Source organism: Blastomyces gilchristii (genome assembly GCF_000003855.2).
Source record: "Blastomyces gilchristii SLH14081 genomic scaffold supercont1.12, whole genome shotgun sequence".
NCBI classification, from domain to species: Eukaryota; Fungi; Ascomycota; class Eurotiomycetes; order Onygenales; family Ajellomycetaceae; genus Blastomyces; species Blastomyces gilchristii.
In genome coordinates, this window is record NW_003101671.1 from 1,015,903 (window position 1) to 1,030,622 (window position 14,720).

At 39.2% G+C, this 14,720-nt stretch overlaps 3 protein-coding genes across 3 annotated transcripts; all 3 read right to left on the reverse strand.

The window, feature by feature from the left end:
• Positions 1-6,326: 6,326 nt before the first annotated feature.
• BDBG_05861 (amino-acid N-acetyltransferase subunit Mak10) lies at positions 6,327-10,742 on the reverse strand. The gene is made up of 8 exons (XM_031722340.1): positions 10,121-10,742; positions 9,941-10,008; positions 9,600-9,728; positions 9,164-9,460; positions 8,575-9,045; positions 8,186-8,443; positions 7,996-8,094; positions 6,327-7,924 (listed from the first exon to the last, which is right to left on the reverse strand). The coding sequence occupies exons 1-8, from the start codon at positions 10,218-10,220 to the stop codon at positions 6,767-6,769; spliced, it is 2,580 nt and encodes an 859-aa protein (XP_031579206.1). The 5' UTR covers positions 10,221-10,742; the 3' UTR covers positions 6,327-6,766.
• A 207-nt stretch (positions 10,743-10,949) lies between these two features.
• BDBG_05862 (F-type H+-transporting ATPase subunit epsilon) lies at positions 10,950-11,470 on the reverse strand (the record flags this gene model as incomplete). The annotated part of the gene is made up of 3 exons (XM_002623642.2): positions 10,950-11,036; positions 11,184-11,298; positions 11,439-11,470. 3 exons carry the CDS (start codon positions 11,468-11,470, stop codon positions 10,950-10,952), a joined length of 234 nt encoding a protein of 77 aa, XP_002623688.1.
• Positions 11,471-12,304: 834 nt separating this feature from the next.
• BDBG_05863 (phosphotransferase enzyme family protein) lies at positions 12,305-13,958 on the reverse strand (the record flags this gene model as incomplete). Its single annotated transcript, XM_002623643.2, has 5 exons — positions 12,305-12,840; positions 13,063-13,195; positions 13,326-13,497; positions 13,667-13,854; positions 13,911-13,958. 5 exons carry the CDS (start codon positions 13,956-13,958, stop codon positions 12,305-12,307), a joined length of 1,077 nt encoding a protein of 358 aa, XP_002623689.1.
• Between the last annotated feature and the right edge of the window lie 762 nt (positions 13,959-14,720).

Here is a 14,720-nt window from a genome sequence, read left to right on the forward strand (position 1 = left end):
CTGCATGCTGCTGAATTTGTGTGACTAATAGCATCTGATTGAGATATTTATCTTATAATCTTGTAGACTTACTCACTAGATATTTCATCAGCATATTACTCAGAATTTCATTCAAATGTTTCATCTTTCTATTTATTCACAGATGATATGATGTTATTCTACAATATCTTATCTGTAACTGACTTATGAAATGCCTCACTGCTTCTTCTATAAGATTCACACTATTATCAGTTAGAATCTCATATAACATTTCATAGTTAATATAGATCTTATTATATAGAAACTTTATTACTATCTTCTCTATTATCTCTGAAACTGCTTTCACAACTAATCAGTCAGTAGTGTAGTCAATAGCAGTGATTATTTAATAATTTCTATTTGATATTTACAGTAATATGTCTATGAGATTCACTCTTCATTGTTTAAACAGTTGTATTGTACATTCTATCTGATATTATACTTTCTCACATTCTAACTCTTTCTTAGATTCTTTCATAATCTGATAATTCAGACACTTATGAGTATATATCTGAATAGTCTCAGTCATACTTAGTCAGTACACTCTTGATTTGAGTATACTCATGAGTTCAGAACTTTCTAAGTGACTGAATTCCTTGTACATGTAAGTTATCAAGTCATGTCTAAATGAATATTCTAGATAGAGAGCTTTTATATATTCTAGATCACAGTAAAGCATAATATTATTTTTTAATTTTCTCAGCTTAAAGTTTAAAAGCATCTCTTCTACTACTTTCATAAGATACTTATTATCTGATATCTTATCATTCTCTAAGTAAGAGATTATTGTATTCACTTATTCTGATTTCTTACACTCTCTCAGTATATTTAACATGAACTTTTCTTATATCTAATTCACAGAATTCTCACTTATAAAATTAAGTCTGTAACTGATTATATCAGATATCACAGTATCTGATCTCTTTCAGTATTTAATATAAAGATTATATACTTAGAACTCTGAGATTCAACATACTAAGTGTTTGAAAGATTTTATCATTAATTGTAGATAGATAAGACTTTTATAATTTATAATCACTGTTGTTGTATATCTGTTGTCAATATATCTATCTTATAATATCAGTATATGCTTAATTACTAGTAATTTCTTTTCATATACTGAGTATTTAAGCTCAGTATCTGATAGTTTTCTATCATTGTATGTTACTGAGTGCAGCTTACTATTCTTACTCATCTGTAGAAGAGTGTCTCTGATAGCTCATTTAAATGTATCTATCTTAATATAGAAAGATTTATCACAATCTGATTAAATAAGTACTGAGAATATTATTACACATTCTCTCAGTGTGAGAAAAGCCTCTTCATACATAGTATTTCAGATAATTGAATAAAACTTCTTCTTTCATAGATTTGTATTTATTTCTCTTAAGAGATCTGAGAGTGATGCAGATATTTATATGAAATTCTTGATAAATCTGTGATAATATGAGATTAACTTAAGAAACTATTATATATAATATATGTTTCTTAGCTGCAATTAATTTACTATGATATTCAATTTTTTCAGAATAAGATGTATACAGTTATTACTCACTACATATTCTACAAACTTTAACTCTTCTATTTCAAACACATACTTTGTTAATTTAATATAGAGCTTATACTCTGTCAGAGTTATAAGCACTTCATTGAGATGCTTCAGATATTCATTATATGAGTTTGAAAAGACTAGAATATCATTGAGATATATGAGATATGAGGTTTTATTCTGTTTATAAAGAATTATATTTGTTATTATTTGAAAGATAATAGATGCATTTATCAGACTGAATAATATTATCAGAAATTTGAACTTCTCTTATTATATATTAAATATGATTCACAGAACTGATAGTTCATCTATACAGATTTATCAGTATTCTGAGAGAAGATCAATCTTCAATAGATATCAGATATTTTTAACTATATTCAACTGTTATTAAATCTGTGACAGTGAATATTTATTCTTAATTATAAGCTTATTAAGTGTTTAATAATTGATATACATCTGTCACTCTTTACTCATCTTTTTCATAAATAGAACTGGAAAGTCTTATACACTTAATAAGAGTTATATAAGACTATATTCTAGAAGGTCTGTGATCTGACACTTCTGTTCTTCAAGATATGTTTGTGACAGAGAATACATATTCTGATTGACTGATTTCACATTCTCTGTATCAATCTCATATATGAATTCTTATTTCAGCAGTAATTCTGATAAAAGATCTGTTCAGAAGATCTTTTCATACTTCTTCAGAAGCTTCTTTATACACTTATTCTCTTATATATTCTTTATCTTAGTTTTCTCTGCTTTCAGATTCTATATAATATACAGAATACTTTTAGATGAGATCTTGTGAATTATTCTCTTTACTTATTAATGTATAAGCAGATTTAATTCTTCTATATCAGAGATATGAAATGTTCTTCTCATATCAGTTAATAGAATTGTATGAACTGTTTTCTTTCTATTAATTAACTGTATATAATATGTACATTATTGAATCTGTGAATTAAATCTTTGAAATCACTTAAGTCTGAGAATAAGATTGTATTTCACATTCTGCAGCTCTTATACTTAAATATAGTAAGATTATTCTCTGAAGTACAAGAAAACTCTTACTCTTATAGATAATATTAAATATTAATTATTAGATAATCTTATATATTAGAGATTCTTTACTCAGTGAATCTCTTTCAGTCTTCAGATTATATAATTATTAATATATTATATAGAAGCTTCTATATCTGCTAATACTTTTACAGCTATCTCTCAATTCTTATTCAAGTGTCTCTTATACATTAATATTTTAGATCTCAAGATATTGAGATGAGTATCTACTTCATTATTCTCACTCACATCTTATTCAGAAGCCTGCTTTCTCTTAATATTCACAGAATTCAGAGAGTTATTTAATACAGATATTTCTTTCACTTTAAAGACTTTATATAGAATATCAGTGAGTATCTCTGAGCTCACTGATTCTGCTAGTTTTTTAACTCTCTTACTTCTCTTAACTGTGTATACTGTGTATAATCTTTTATATCATGATTTTGATATCTGTAGTTGAAGTAAGCTCAATACTTATAATATCAAGATTTTCATTCAGAGAATTTCTTTTTTAAGAGATTCAGTGCTTTAGTAATAATATTCAGATCTAGATTTATTATATCTGAGTATATAACTTGTGTTATAGAAGTCTGATTATCTATTCTTTACTGAGATATACTTAATTGCAGTATTTTCTATTATAATTAACTTACTTGTTTTTATATAATAAGAATATTATATACTTTCTTCACTGTATCTGACTGTGAGATTAAGTATTTTCATTTCACTCTCAACTCAGATATAAGATTATGAATAAAAATCTATAAATAGAAAGATGTTAAAAGCTCTTCATTCAATATAAGATAGTATAAACTGAAGTATATAAAGTATAATATAAAATTACTTACTTATCTATGCTCAGTGAAGTATTTATAATACTTATCTTATATATTCACTTTCTCAAAGTTATATAAGATTCATTTGAAAAACTCATTTCATATTTATGAAAATGAATATTACTCTGAGTCTGTGAGATTCATCTTTTTATTAGTTATTTATAATGACTTTACTTTTTCATGTAGAAATATAACAGATCTTAAGACTTATTAAAATTCTGTTAACTATCTATCTGTAAGTTTGTATTCAATCTGATAATATAATTATATCTGACTTAGTCAGCTGATTACAGCATTATTTTTTCAGTTATTATTAAAACTTAATAACTCTGACAGATCTTTTAACTTGATATATTTCATGCTCAGATTCTCATTCTACACAGTGATCTCTGATAATATATATACTTTTGAAGAGATTGTGAATAATTATAATAAGATCTTCAGATTCAGTGTAGTTATTTATCTATATAAATATTTAATCTTTTGCTGCAGATCTAAGATCTGATTTTCTCTATTCTTATTAATAATAATGATTGTATTAATGAAGCTCTTTATAGTGAATACTTGATCTGTAGTAAATATCAATTATTATTTAACTTTTATCTCAGTCTGTCACTGTGTATATAAGATCTTGATTTTATTTAGAATTCTTGTACATGTACAGAGCTTTGATTTCAGTTCAGTAATCTCAGCTACTTTTCTTACTATTTTAAGTAAACTCTCTGAGAGATTCTACATATCTTCTGATTCAGATAATAGAGAAGAGTGTTATTTATATTAACTAGAGAAGATATTCATTTCAGTGATTTCTCATTAATTGTATAATATCTATTATTATATTATTATCTTATTATATTACTATATCATTATATTACTATATTATTATATAATTTCTGTTATTATTGTATAACTCTGATAATAATCACTTCTCTCTTTTTATTCTTCTTTTAAGTAGAGAGTGAACTTCTTTGAATCTGATTTACTACTCTTATTCTCTTTCTCATATCTTATCTATTTACATACATGGCATTTGTCTGAATATGAAGTTTTCTCTTAACAAGTGAAGCAGTATTAATCAAATGCTCTTTTACTCACTACTCTTTATACACTATCTTTTGAGATATTTTTAGAATCACACTGACATGATAACTATGAATTACTTCATAGACAGAATTATCATGCTCTGAAGAAGTCTGTACTTCTCACCAGTTTTTAGACATGCTATCAGATGTGATTCAAAGATTGCTTGAGTCAGTATATAATTACAGATATATACTGACTTCTTATATACTGTACACTAAATTAATTGATGGCTGCTATGATCTCTTTACATTCATAAGCAAGTTCAGAAGCGGCCGTGTTATTATTCAGTGATAGACTGATTATGTGACTATGTCTAAGACCAGAACCAGATTTTTTAATAGTCTTATTACTAATTCAACTGAGCTCATTACACAGTTTTAACATTAGATAGTAGTCTTATACTGTTTTAGTAAAACTTACTGTCTACTCTTATTACATTTTTCAAATAAGATCATGATTTTCACTTCTTAATTTAAATTATTTTTATTGCTTTAAATGACTTTAAATCTTATTTAAGTGTTATCAAAAAGTGTTACTTTTTAAAAAATTAAAAATAGTCTAAAAAAAACCTTAAAATGTCTAAAAATAGTAACTTTATACTAAGAATGAGACTAAATGAGATCAAATAAGATCACTTTCTCATTTTTTTCAAGTCATGATTTCATTTTAAAATCTGATATATAGTCACTTTACATGTTTTTTTAATAGTCAGTCTCAGCAGGATTCACATCAAGAAATGTATGAGACCAGATCAAATGAGACTAAACATGAAATTCATGGTCCCGGCGGCCAGTCTATCCGGCGGTCATACGTTCTTCCGAACCACACTACTGAAGTGAAAGAAAAGTATATAATCACTTATATTTGAAAGATTTGTATAGAAGAATTGATTATAAAAGCTGTAAATTCATTTTTCTAATTCTTCTTCTTCTTTTTACTTATTAATCATTTTATCATTTCTCTTGTTTTTTATCTCATTGATAATCATTAGTTCATACAATCTGTATAGAATCATTGAAATGTGAGGCTCAGAGGTAGAGATTTATAAATATCAAGAATTCTCAGACTGAGTTTCTATATTCTCATTCACCTCCTCTATCTCATCATTGACCAGATCCTCTCCATTATCCGGAACTTCTGAAATAGGTAGTTTGAGAAGACAGTGCAGAGTAGGAGCCTTGTATAAGCTTGTGAAGCAACAGAACAGAAGAAGTTGCGAGGCATATTGAAAAAAGAGTTGATTGATATATGTGAATTTGATGATAAAGGTAAGAAAGACGCGTATTTGAATGATATTTGATTGAAAAAGACACATATTGAATGATAATTGAATGATTCTAGAGAAATGTTGATTTTTTGATTCTTTTGCAGTTGTTTTGCTACTAATTTTCAGGGTGCTGGGAAAATTCTGTTTTCGCAAGCAATTCGTCCGCCACAATATAACTTAGTTATATAACTAGAGTTTTAGTGCGCACCGATCGGCTCGGCATCGGTATATATCGAACCTCGCGCGTGGCCAGATGGCCGCCTTTGGGGGCGCACCATGACTGAATGACTACCCAATCTACCCGGTATAGGTATACAGGTCAGTGGTGTACTGTACTGTGAAGGGCGTAGATTCGACGAGCGGGGGATTGACGTGCGATAATGAAGCACGGCAGGCGGTGACCTGTGTGGATTTGCATCTTGTGAGGTAACTAATAACCGAGCATGCAGCGTGTGTCTCAGCAAGAGCAGGATCACTAGGCAAAGTTTTGGGGGAGATATTGTAATGAGGAGATCGGCGACATGCGTTGCTACCCTTCTGCTCTCATGGCAAAATAAACATGCGGAATCTCAGTAATATAATTGATTGCCTGCCTGGATAGTACCGATTATCGCCATGCTCTATCACTGCTGGCGCATTGTACAGTATATTTCAATATGGAACTAACTAGTTAATGTTGTCAATACATCAGATTATGACTTAAAACTTCTGTTATATCCGATGTAGCCGAAAAGGCGATTACAAGTAGAGTCAAATGGAAATAAAATAGATGAAAATCACAGATTAAGCCCTAAAATCGGTCGCCAAATTAATCCCCAATTCCCACTCCAACGATACCCTGATTGTGGAAGGGAGAAAAAAAGGAGAAACAACTCATGTCCACTCTCCCAGAAGGAACATCCCGCATCTAACTAACCCATACATTTGCTCATTTCAATGCACACCCCTCTACCCCCCAAAGCTTCGCACCGGCAATACCTCTGAAACACGCGGCACAGCCCACCAATCATGCCAGCGCCCCTTCGAGCCAACAGGTGGGACGTCAACGGATAGATTCAGTTTCGGCCGTTGATCACCATTTTCATCGCTCGAAGCAGAAATAGCCTTCTTCACCGTGCCAATGGCAATGCTCGCCCCAATACACGCGCGCAGCGAATCTTTCATATCACCTATCCAGTCATCCTGGAGCAGTCGGGGTGCGGGTTCAGGTTCAGTTTCTGGATTGGCACACTTATCCTTTCCGTCCAGCTTGTTCGGTTTGCTCTTACTCGCTTTCTCACCAACGTCGTCGTCGTCATCGTCGTCGTTGTCACCAGCATCACCATCCTGCTCGCCAGCGCGATCGACCCCAACTTCCAAAAACGCGCCGGCCGCCAAACACTTCTCGATCCCCCTTTTCGCCTCCGCAACGGCCCGCAACGCCCTCTCCAGAACGACGGCGTCGCTATCCCCGACTAACCCCGCCTCCTGCTCGAAGGTGTCGAAGGGGACAAGCTCCGGTAGCGGGATGGCAAGGAAGGGTTTCATGCGTAGTTCGTAGCGGAGACGGTCGGAGGAGTAGGTGGGGTGCTGTCTTTGGGTCTGCGTCTGTTTATGTGCGGAGAGAGTGGAGGAGGGGAGGTATATCGATGGGAGTAGCTGGTGGCGGGCTAGGAGGACGTAAAGGGCGTGCAAGGCGATGGCGAAGGCGTCGATGGCGATGAGTTCGGTTGTGAGTCTGTCGAGCAGGGAGATTGTTTTCTGGAAGGCCTGTCGGTGCTGCTCTGCAGCGGTCGCGTTGGAATTCGATTTAGGGTTTTGTTGCATTTGTGTTTGTGATGGGGATGGTGCGGTTCTCTTATTTGCAGCTAGTACACAAGAACGGATGCGATCGAGGTGAGCGAGATGTGTTGAGCAGAGGTGCGAAAGGTACCAGTACATCCCTGGCATTTCTTCGGGGGAGTATATCGAAAGTTCGAAGCCCAGTTGGAGGATGAGACGGAGCTGGCGGAGCTTTTCATGATATGCCCAGCTACTTAGCGGATAGGCGTAGGTGGGTTCGCTGCCATGGAGGATAATGTGTGGCTCCAAAGTTAAAGTGCGCAGATGGACATCGAAATCTTCGGCCTGAGGGGTTCGAGCGGGTGAGAAGGATGTCACGATCGTGGTTGAGGTAGATCTAACGAGAATGAACATACCTCTGCCTGTAGCGCATCCCAATCAATAATGGAGTGGCAGAGCGTGCGGCGAACTCGACACCGATTCAAGCACGCAGTCCGATAGGTATCGACAAACGGCTATATAATGTACCATTAGAAAATCAATACCAAAAAGGCACAAAATAAACATTGATAAAACCATAGTCGAATTATGATCAGGTCCCCTTACCTGAGCAGCCTTTTTAACGAAATTATTCATATGCTTTGCGATCTGAAACCGGGAATCCGACGGTGCCTCCACTTCCTCATTCTTGCGGTCCAGCAGCTGGTTATAGGGCAAGACAAGTTCAGCAAGACTATCAAAGAAGAAATCTTTCACAGCCACCGAGCCTAAGATCTCCATATCATGTACGAGAAGCGACTGAACAAGAGATCGGATATAGACGCATGGCTGCGGTTTGCGAGATTGCAACGTCCAAACCAATGTCTATTCCAAAGGAAGAAGGGGGAAGATAAATGTGATTTGTTAGTGAAAAACAAATGTAATACAGATGGCCCCTTATCCAACGATGGATAGGAATAAGTAGAAAGGGGGATTAAATAAATAGGTAAACATACCTGTAAATTATAAGGCCCCCGATATTCCAAAATCTGCTGCACATCCACCGCATCCTGACAAAACCGCGTCATGTGCGCAATAGCATCTGCGGCACTAACATGAACCATCGGCCTAGGTGGCACGGTACTTGCCAACCGGCGCTGGATCTTCAAGCTAAACGCCTCTGGCACCGGTTTGCCCAGGTGCATCGACTTCTCGATTCTACCAAGTTGACGAAGAGCGGCCAGGAAGGGCTGCGTGGACCGCTGTTTGGCAGGCACCGTATCCATATCTAGACCAGAGAGGAGCTCTCGGCGGAATAGAAGACGGTGGACGAGAGCTTCGAAGAGAGCGTTGTCAATGGTGTCCTTTTGTTCCTGCCTCTGCGTTTCCAGCCAGAACAGGGCATCGTCGAGAATGGCCTGGATACTCGCTGATTCGACATCGGCGAGCAAACTGCGGTTATAGAGCTGTGTGACGAAATCCTCTTCCTATTGTACCCATTTTTCCATTTTACGGAATAAAAAGTTAACCATGTCCAACCCCTCAAACCCTACGCGGTCCCCTCCCCTCCCTTTCCCGAAAAGACGTCCGGCTTTTAAAACTCACCTCATGAAAATACTCCGAGCTGACTTTGTAGTTTACACGGTCACACGCCTTAATGAGGGCCAAGCAATACGCCCTCAACACAAGATTGACGAGTTCATCCCATTGGCCCTCAGAACAGCCCTCCGCTTTCCCCTGCCTTTCCTCTTCACTCCTATGATCCGAGTTCGCCTGCTGCTTACTAGCCGAACGGTCAAACCTCGCCTCCTCCAATGACTTGGGAACGGGCCACAGCATCCGATCGAGGTATATAGAAGTAAACAGCGTCTGTGGGAGGGGATGGCCGGAATGCCAGGCAACCTAAACATATGATCCAAAACATTAACAAACCCCAGCCCAAAATCCTGTTTCCATATCCCATATCCATATCCATATCCCAATTAGAATCCGTCCTTCTAGTTCGAACACTGAAAATATATCCGATAGGTATTAAACGCACCTCATGGCTCAAGAGTTGGTCCATAATCCCCAAGACTTCCGCTGGGAGTAGCTGCCGCCGGACGTCGTAGTCGTCATCTAGTGTTTCGCCGGGCGCCAGGTATCCGCTGTCCATTTTCTCATCCATGATCTTTTCATATATATATTCATAGTTAGATAGATAGGTAATACTACTTTAACGCGCATGGGTCATCCAGGTGCGGAGAAAAAAAAAAAGGGGGGGGGGGGTGGCCGATTTCTCTCATAGAGGGGGTACGGCGGGGGACAAAAATCGGTGCCCGGGTATTTGTAGTAGAGGGTAATCTGAATCCGTATAAATAGCAACGTATACAAAAGACGCACCTCTAGCGCCCCCACTGCCTCAAATAGCGTGAAGAATTCATCCTTGACGAGCTGGCCGGTGTTCAGGACTACAAACCGCATGGAGAGGAAATTGAGTTAGCCGCAAATGCTCATCATCGTGGACGAAAGCGGAGAAGGGTAGGCAATTAGGGGATAGAGTATTCATTCTTGGTTACACACCTGAACTGGCCTTTGTGAAGGCGGCGGTTATATCTTTCACGGACATCCTGCTGTCGAAGACTATAAGCGGGGAAGTCGAAGTGGTGGTGTTTGGGCGCATGGTGGTGGGTGGTTGTGGCGTAAAGAGTGACGAAGATGGGGGAGCCCGATTAAGCCATGATTATGTACAGAGGCAGCGATAAATAGGAAATCAATAGCAGACGATGATAGATGTGATATTGTACAGATGATGTGATGAATAAATGGCTGGTGGTGAGAGCGTTGGGAGGAGTACAGGACGTTGACATTGGGTTGAAAGCTACGGGCGGGGAAACCGCCGAGAAGCAATCGGGACACGACGAGCAGCAGGCATACGGTTACGGGGGATTCAACCGGCCCTAGTTGTTATTATGCCCGGGAAAATAAATGGATAGGAGGTTCCATACCCAATTGATAGACTAATCTAGCTATAAAGCCATGTATTCTCTTACAGAATGGCATTTACGGTGTACTCTCCGAAGGCGTGGGTAAAATAAATATTTACCTAGCCAGTTTCACCACATATATACGTAGAGATAGAAGAGACTCCTCTTGCCAATCGCAAGCACCAGTCCTCGAATTGACCAAATGAGATATAAATCAATTGACATATCGACCAGTGTACTATATATGTACAAGAAAAAAAAGATTTGGGGAGGGAAAGATGTGATCTTGTTTGCATCAATCCCACACGGTAGCAATTCTATCAACCTCCACCGTCATCACCTCATCGTCGTATTTAACCCCATGATATACCCCATCCCATGTCCATCGATCGATCCATCCATCACCAAGGAGGAATAAGAACAGTCTATTTCGACGCCGCAGCCGCAGCCGCAGCAGCCGCAGTCTCTACCTGCGCTGCGGCAAGATTCTTCACTTCGCCTTGTTTGCCATCCTAAAACAGATAAACAATTAGCAAATCCATCATCCGTTCACCCAAGCCACTATCATATCTCAATTCTCTCTGTCTTCAACCGTTCCCCAAGCACCCCATCCCGAAACCCCACCCCCCACCCCCCCAATATAGACAGCAAACACTCACCTCCCACTTCGCAAACTTCAAATCCATCTGACCACGTCGCTCGGCCTGGAGGCGGGGCTCTTCCTTGAGAGATCGACGGACGGCACGGGCGGCAACAGCGAGGTAGCGGTTGTAGCTGTGTGTTGGTTAATCAATTGGATATGCTGTTAGCATATTTCCCCATGCTGCGGGTGGTAGAAACATGTTGGGGCATGAATGATTTTGATTTGCGGGATGGAACGGAAACAGGTAGATTGAGTGAGAGTCAAAACGTACGTGAGCCCGGCGGCCTTCCACGCAAAAGCCATGGCTTTTTTTGGTTGTGGGTGGTTTTTTTCGGTGGGACTGGGGAGAAAGGAAGGGGGGGGAGAGGAGGTAGGTAGCGTTGGCTGAGATGTCGCGGGTTGAATTGGATTTCAATTGAACTGTTCAAGACTTCTTTCTTTCTCTTTGACGCCGATGAGGATGGAAATGCAGGAAGGGCAGAATCTAATCCTTTTTCGGTTAGTGTGATTGGCCCTGGTTTGAACCAACTTAAGAAATTCAACTTCCGCAAACCAACAACTTCTCCGGTATCCGGCAACGGCAATGTGAAAATTTATCCATGCGCCTCTAGATATGTTTCTTCCACTGGCAAGGTCGCAGGCTACTGAAGGACTTAGGCTTGCAGGCGGAAACCTCTCCTCCCGCAAGTCCTAGTGCCATATGCCTCGCCACACTCCCGACCACTATGGATCATGTCACTGTTTATAAGCTGCTCTCTTGTTCGCAGAATGCAATAGATCATTACAGCAATTCGGGGTTCAAAATTCAAATTCAATAATTAGATGTATGTCCGCACGTATATATGCCTTGTGTGCGTAGAGATTTAAGATGGGACACTGAGATGTCTATAATATTTAACACTTCGACCAACTAATAGGGTGTAGGATAGGTGATACTCTCCAACCATCAATCTAGTGGGGAGAATAATTGCCCATGAACTTAAAGACTTTGCTGGAAATCTATCAATCAAGTAGGGAAATATAGTTTATAGTGAGGGAAGAGAGAAAAGAAACAGGGATGATAGAAGAGTACAGGAGAAAAAGATTGAAGACAGCCCCAATGCCGTGCCAAACCGTACTTTATTAGTAACCCCCCCTCTAATCGGTCTCTTCGTGGTCCTGGAATGGCCAGAAATGTTCAACACACAGGACATCCTCTTCATCCTCACCCTTGTCGATCCAATGTTTCTTCAACTGTTTATTGACCTCCACAACTCTCTCAAACGACTCATTTCTTACCCATCCATCTTGGCCAACGTCGTCCAAAAGCGAACGCCAGTGCTCCACGAGGAGATTAGACTTGAACCAGTTCTCTTCGAATTGATAAAAATCCTTCTCATTATCCGGGTCAAAGCGGACAGGGCAGGGAGCTTTCTGTAGCCTAGTCGACATGAGAGTATCCCAGCTATTGATCACCCTGAGCAAGGCACCTTTGAGGGTAACGACGTTACCGCTCCAAGGTCGGCCAGGCCTATCCAGAAGATGTTGGGTGAGCATGAGCATTGGATAGCTCAGAGCGTTAAAATGAGGTTTGTTGTCCTTTGCGTTGAAAATCATATACAAGTAGAACAGCATTTGCCGTCGGTACAGCTCGTCAGCTTGAGATTTCTCCTCCGGCCCAATGATCCATAATCCTCCGACAGGGTGGGTTTAGTGTAATCTTTGGGAGGTTCTGAGTCTGGGTTTCGAATAGTGGCGGATTCCCTGCGGCTAGCAACAAAGGGAGGATGGTAGTGTGTTGCCAATCGATTATACATGACACTTCGCACGAGTCAGAGACATAGATATTTGTCGGGTTGAGATCTAGTTTGTCGGTTAGCCTGGATGCGCAGAAAGAAGTGTTGAATCGCACTCACCTGGATGGCGCATCGTGGGCTGATTCATGGAATGCGCATGGTCCCCCGGCAAGAGGTATGGACAAATAGAAAGATACTTGTCTAGCAAATCCACGTATATCGCAGGTGCGACTTCTCCTTCGAGCATAGTATTCTGGGGAAAATCGTTGGTCTGAGGTTTTCCATATTGCTAGTCCATTCCCTCTCCTTCCAACCGATGGAATAGAGATAATCGCGATGATTTCTCCCTGTACAAAATCATTGGTTAGTACATATGTTAATACCGCATCCGAACAAAGAAGAGGCTCACAAGGGCCCCTATTTAACTCAAGTTGTGCACGCTTTCCACGCCAAAACATATATTCAGCGGTGGGGCCAATGCAAAATCGGCGAGCGTTTCCATCCTTATCTTCGACTCCAGCTGCGTAGAGATCCGTCTGGAGATTCTGGGGAAGGCTGTCTTGTAGTAAATACTCTCGTAGGAACCGAAAGGGAATGAAAACAGCTTGCACTCAATCTCCACGTAACTAGCTGGTAACCAAACGGGCTTGTTCTTTGGCCGTAACACCGAACTAGCGTTCCCCCAAAGGATTCCCAGCAGCCTTCTCCATAACGATATATTCACTTCCCACTTCGTTTTCTACGTGGGAGGACCAAGGCATAAACTCGTGGAACGGGTATCCCCTTTGAGCGTAAAAAGTCCACCCCACAGTGCAACTTCACTCTCCGTCGCGAGTCTTTTTGGAACTGCGATAGAGTATGGGATCTTGACGATGACCTCAAGGCCACCAATCCATGGTAAGAAGCAGCACCCTGTTGAAGCCATCGTCAGCAAGTTTCTTCATATGGACAACTCTTTCCCGGTGTACACTTTGAGCAGTGACCTTCTTAAGGGCCTCAATATTTGAACTCGACATATCATTCAGCAAGTCGAAGTTTCTCGTTGTAGAGGTAGCGGCCACAACTATAGGAGAAAAACTCTCGTCTAGGTCACGGCAGATTCGCGGCCACTTCGCTCATCGTGGATTGGTGTTTAACGAAGGAAAGACTGCAAAAAATGGCTTGGGTGGTGGGAACTGGTGCAAGATACATAGAAAAGAGTAGCGACCGAGCCTGGAGGTAAAGGGGCTGAAATGTCGCTGGCCTTAATCTCGCCAGCATCTCCAGTGTCGGTGATAAAAAATTCATATATCAAGCAACAAGACTCCAAAAGGCCAAAAAAAAGAGGAGCATTCCATGCAAGGGAGTTTCCCTTGCTGCCAAGCATTTGATCTCAAGAGAGTGTGAGAGAACACTGCACCTATCAGGGAGCACAGTACAGTACAGTGATGTGTTGAAGAATGAATATTCCATTACTTCATTAACATTTTTCATTGAAGTTTGTGTTGCTTCTAATGAGTCTGAATAAACATTGTGTGCCTGCATCTCTTTCACAGAGGTTCTTGACCTGAAGACATCTTCACTATCATGTAAGTTAACTATTTAGCTAGTTAGTTACAAATGAGAGCTTGTGAGGTGAATTCATTATTCTCAACTAACTATATCTATAAGCTAGTTACATGCAACTGGTGACATACATTATTTAGTTAGTTACTAGTTAATAAGTTAACTACTCAGTAACTCTCAGTAACTACTCATTATTATTTCCTTCTGTATAATCAACACTTGGCCTGTATTTA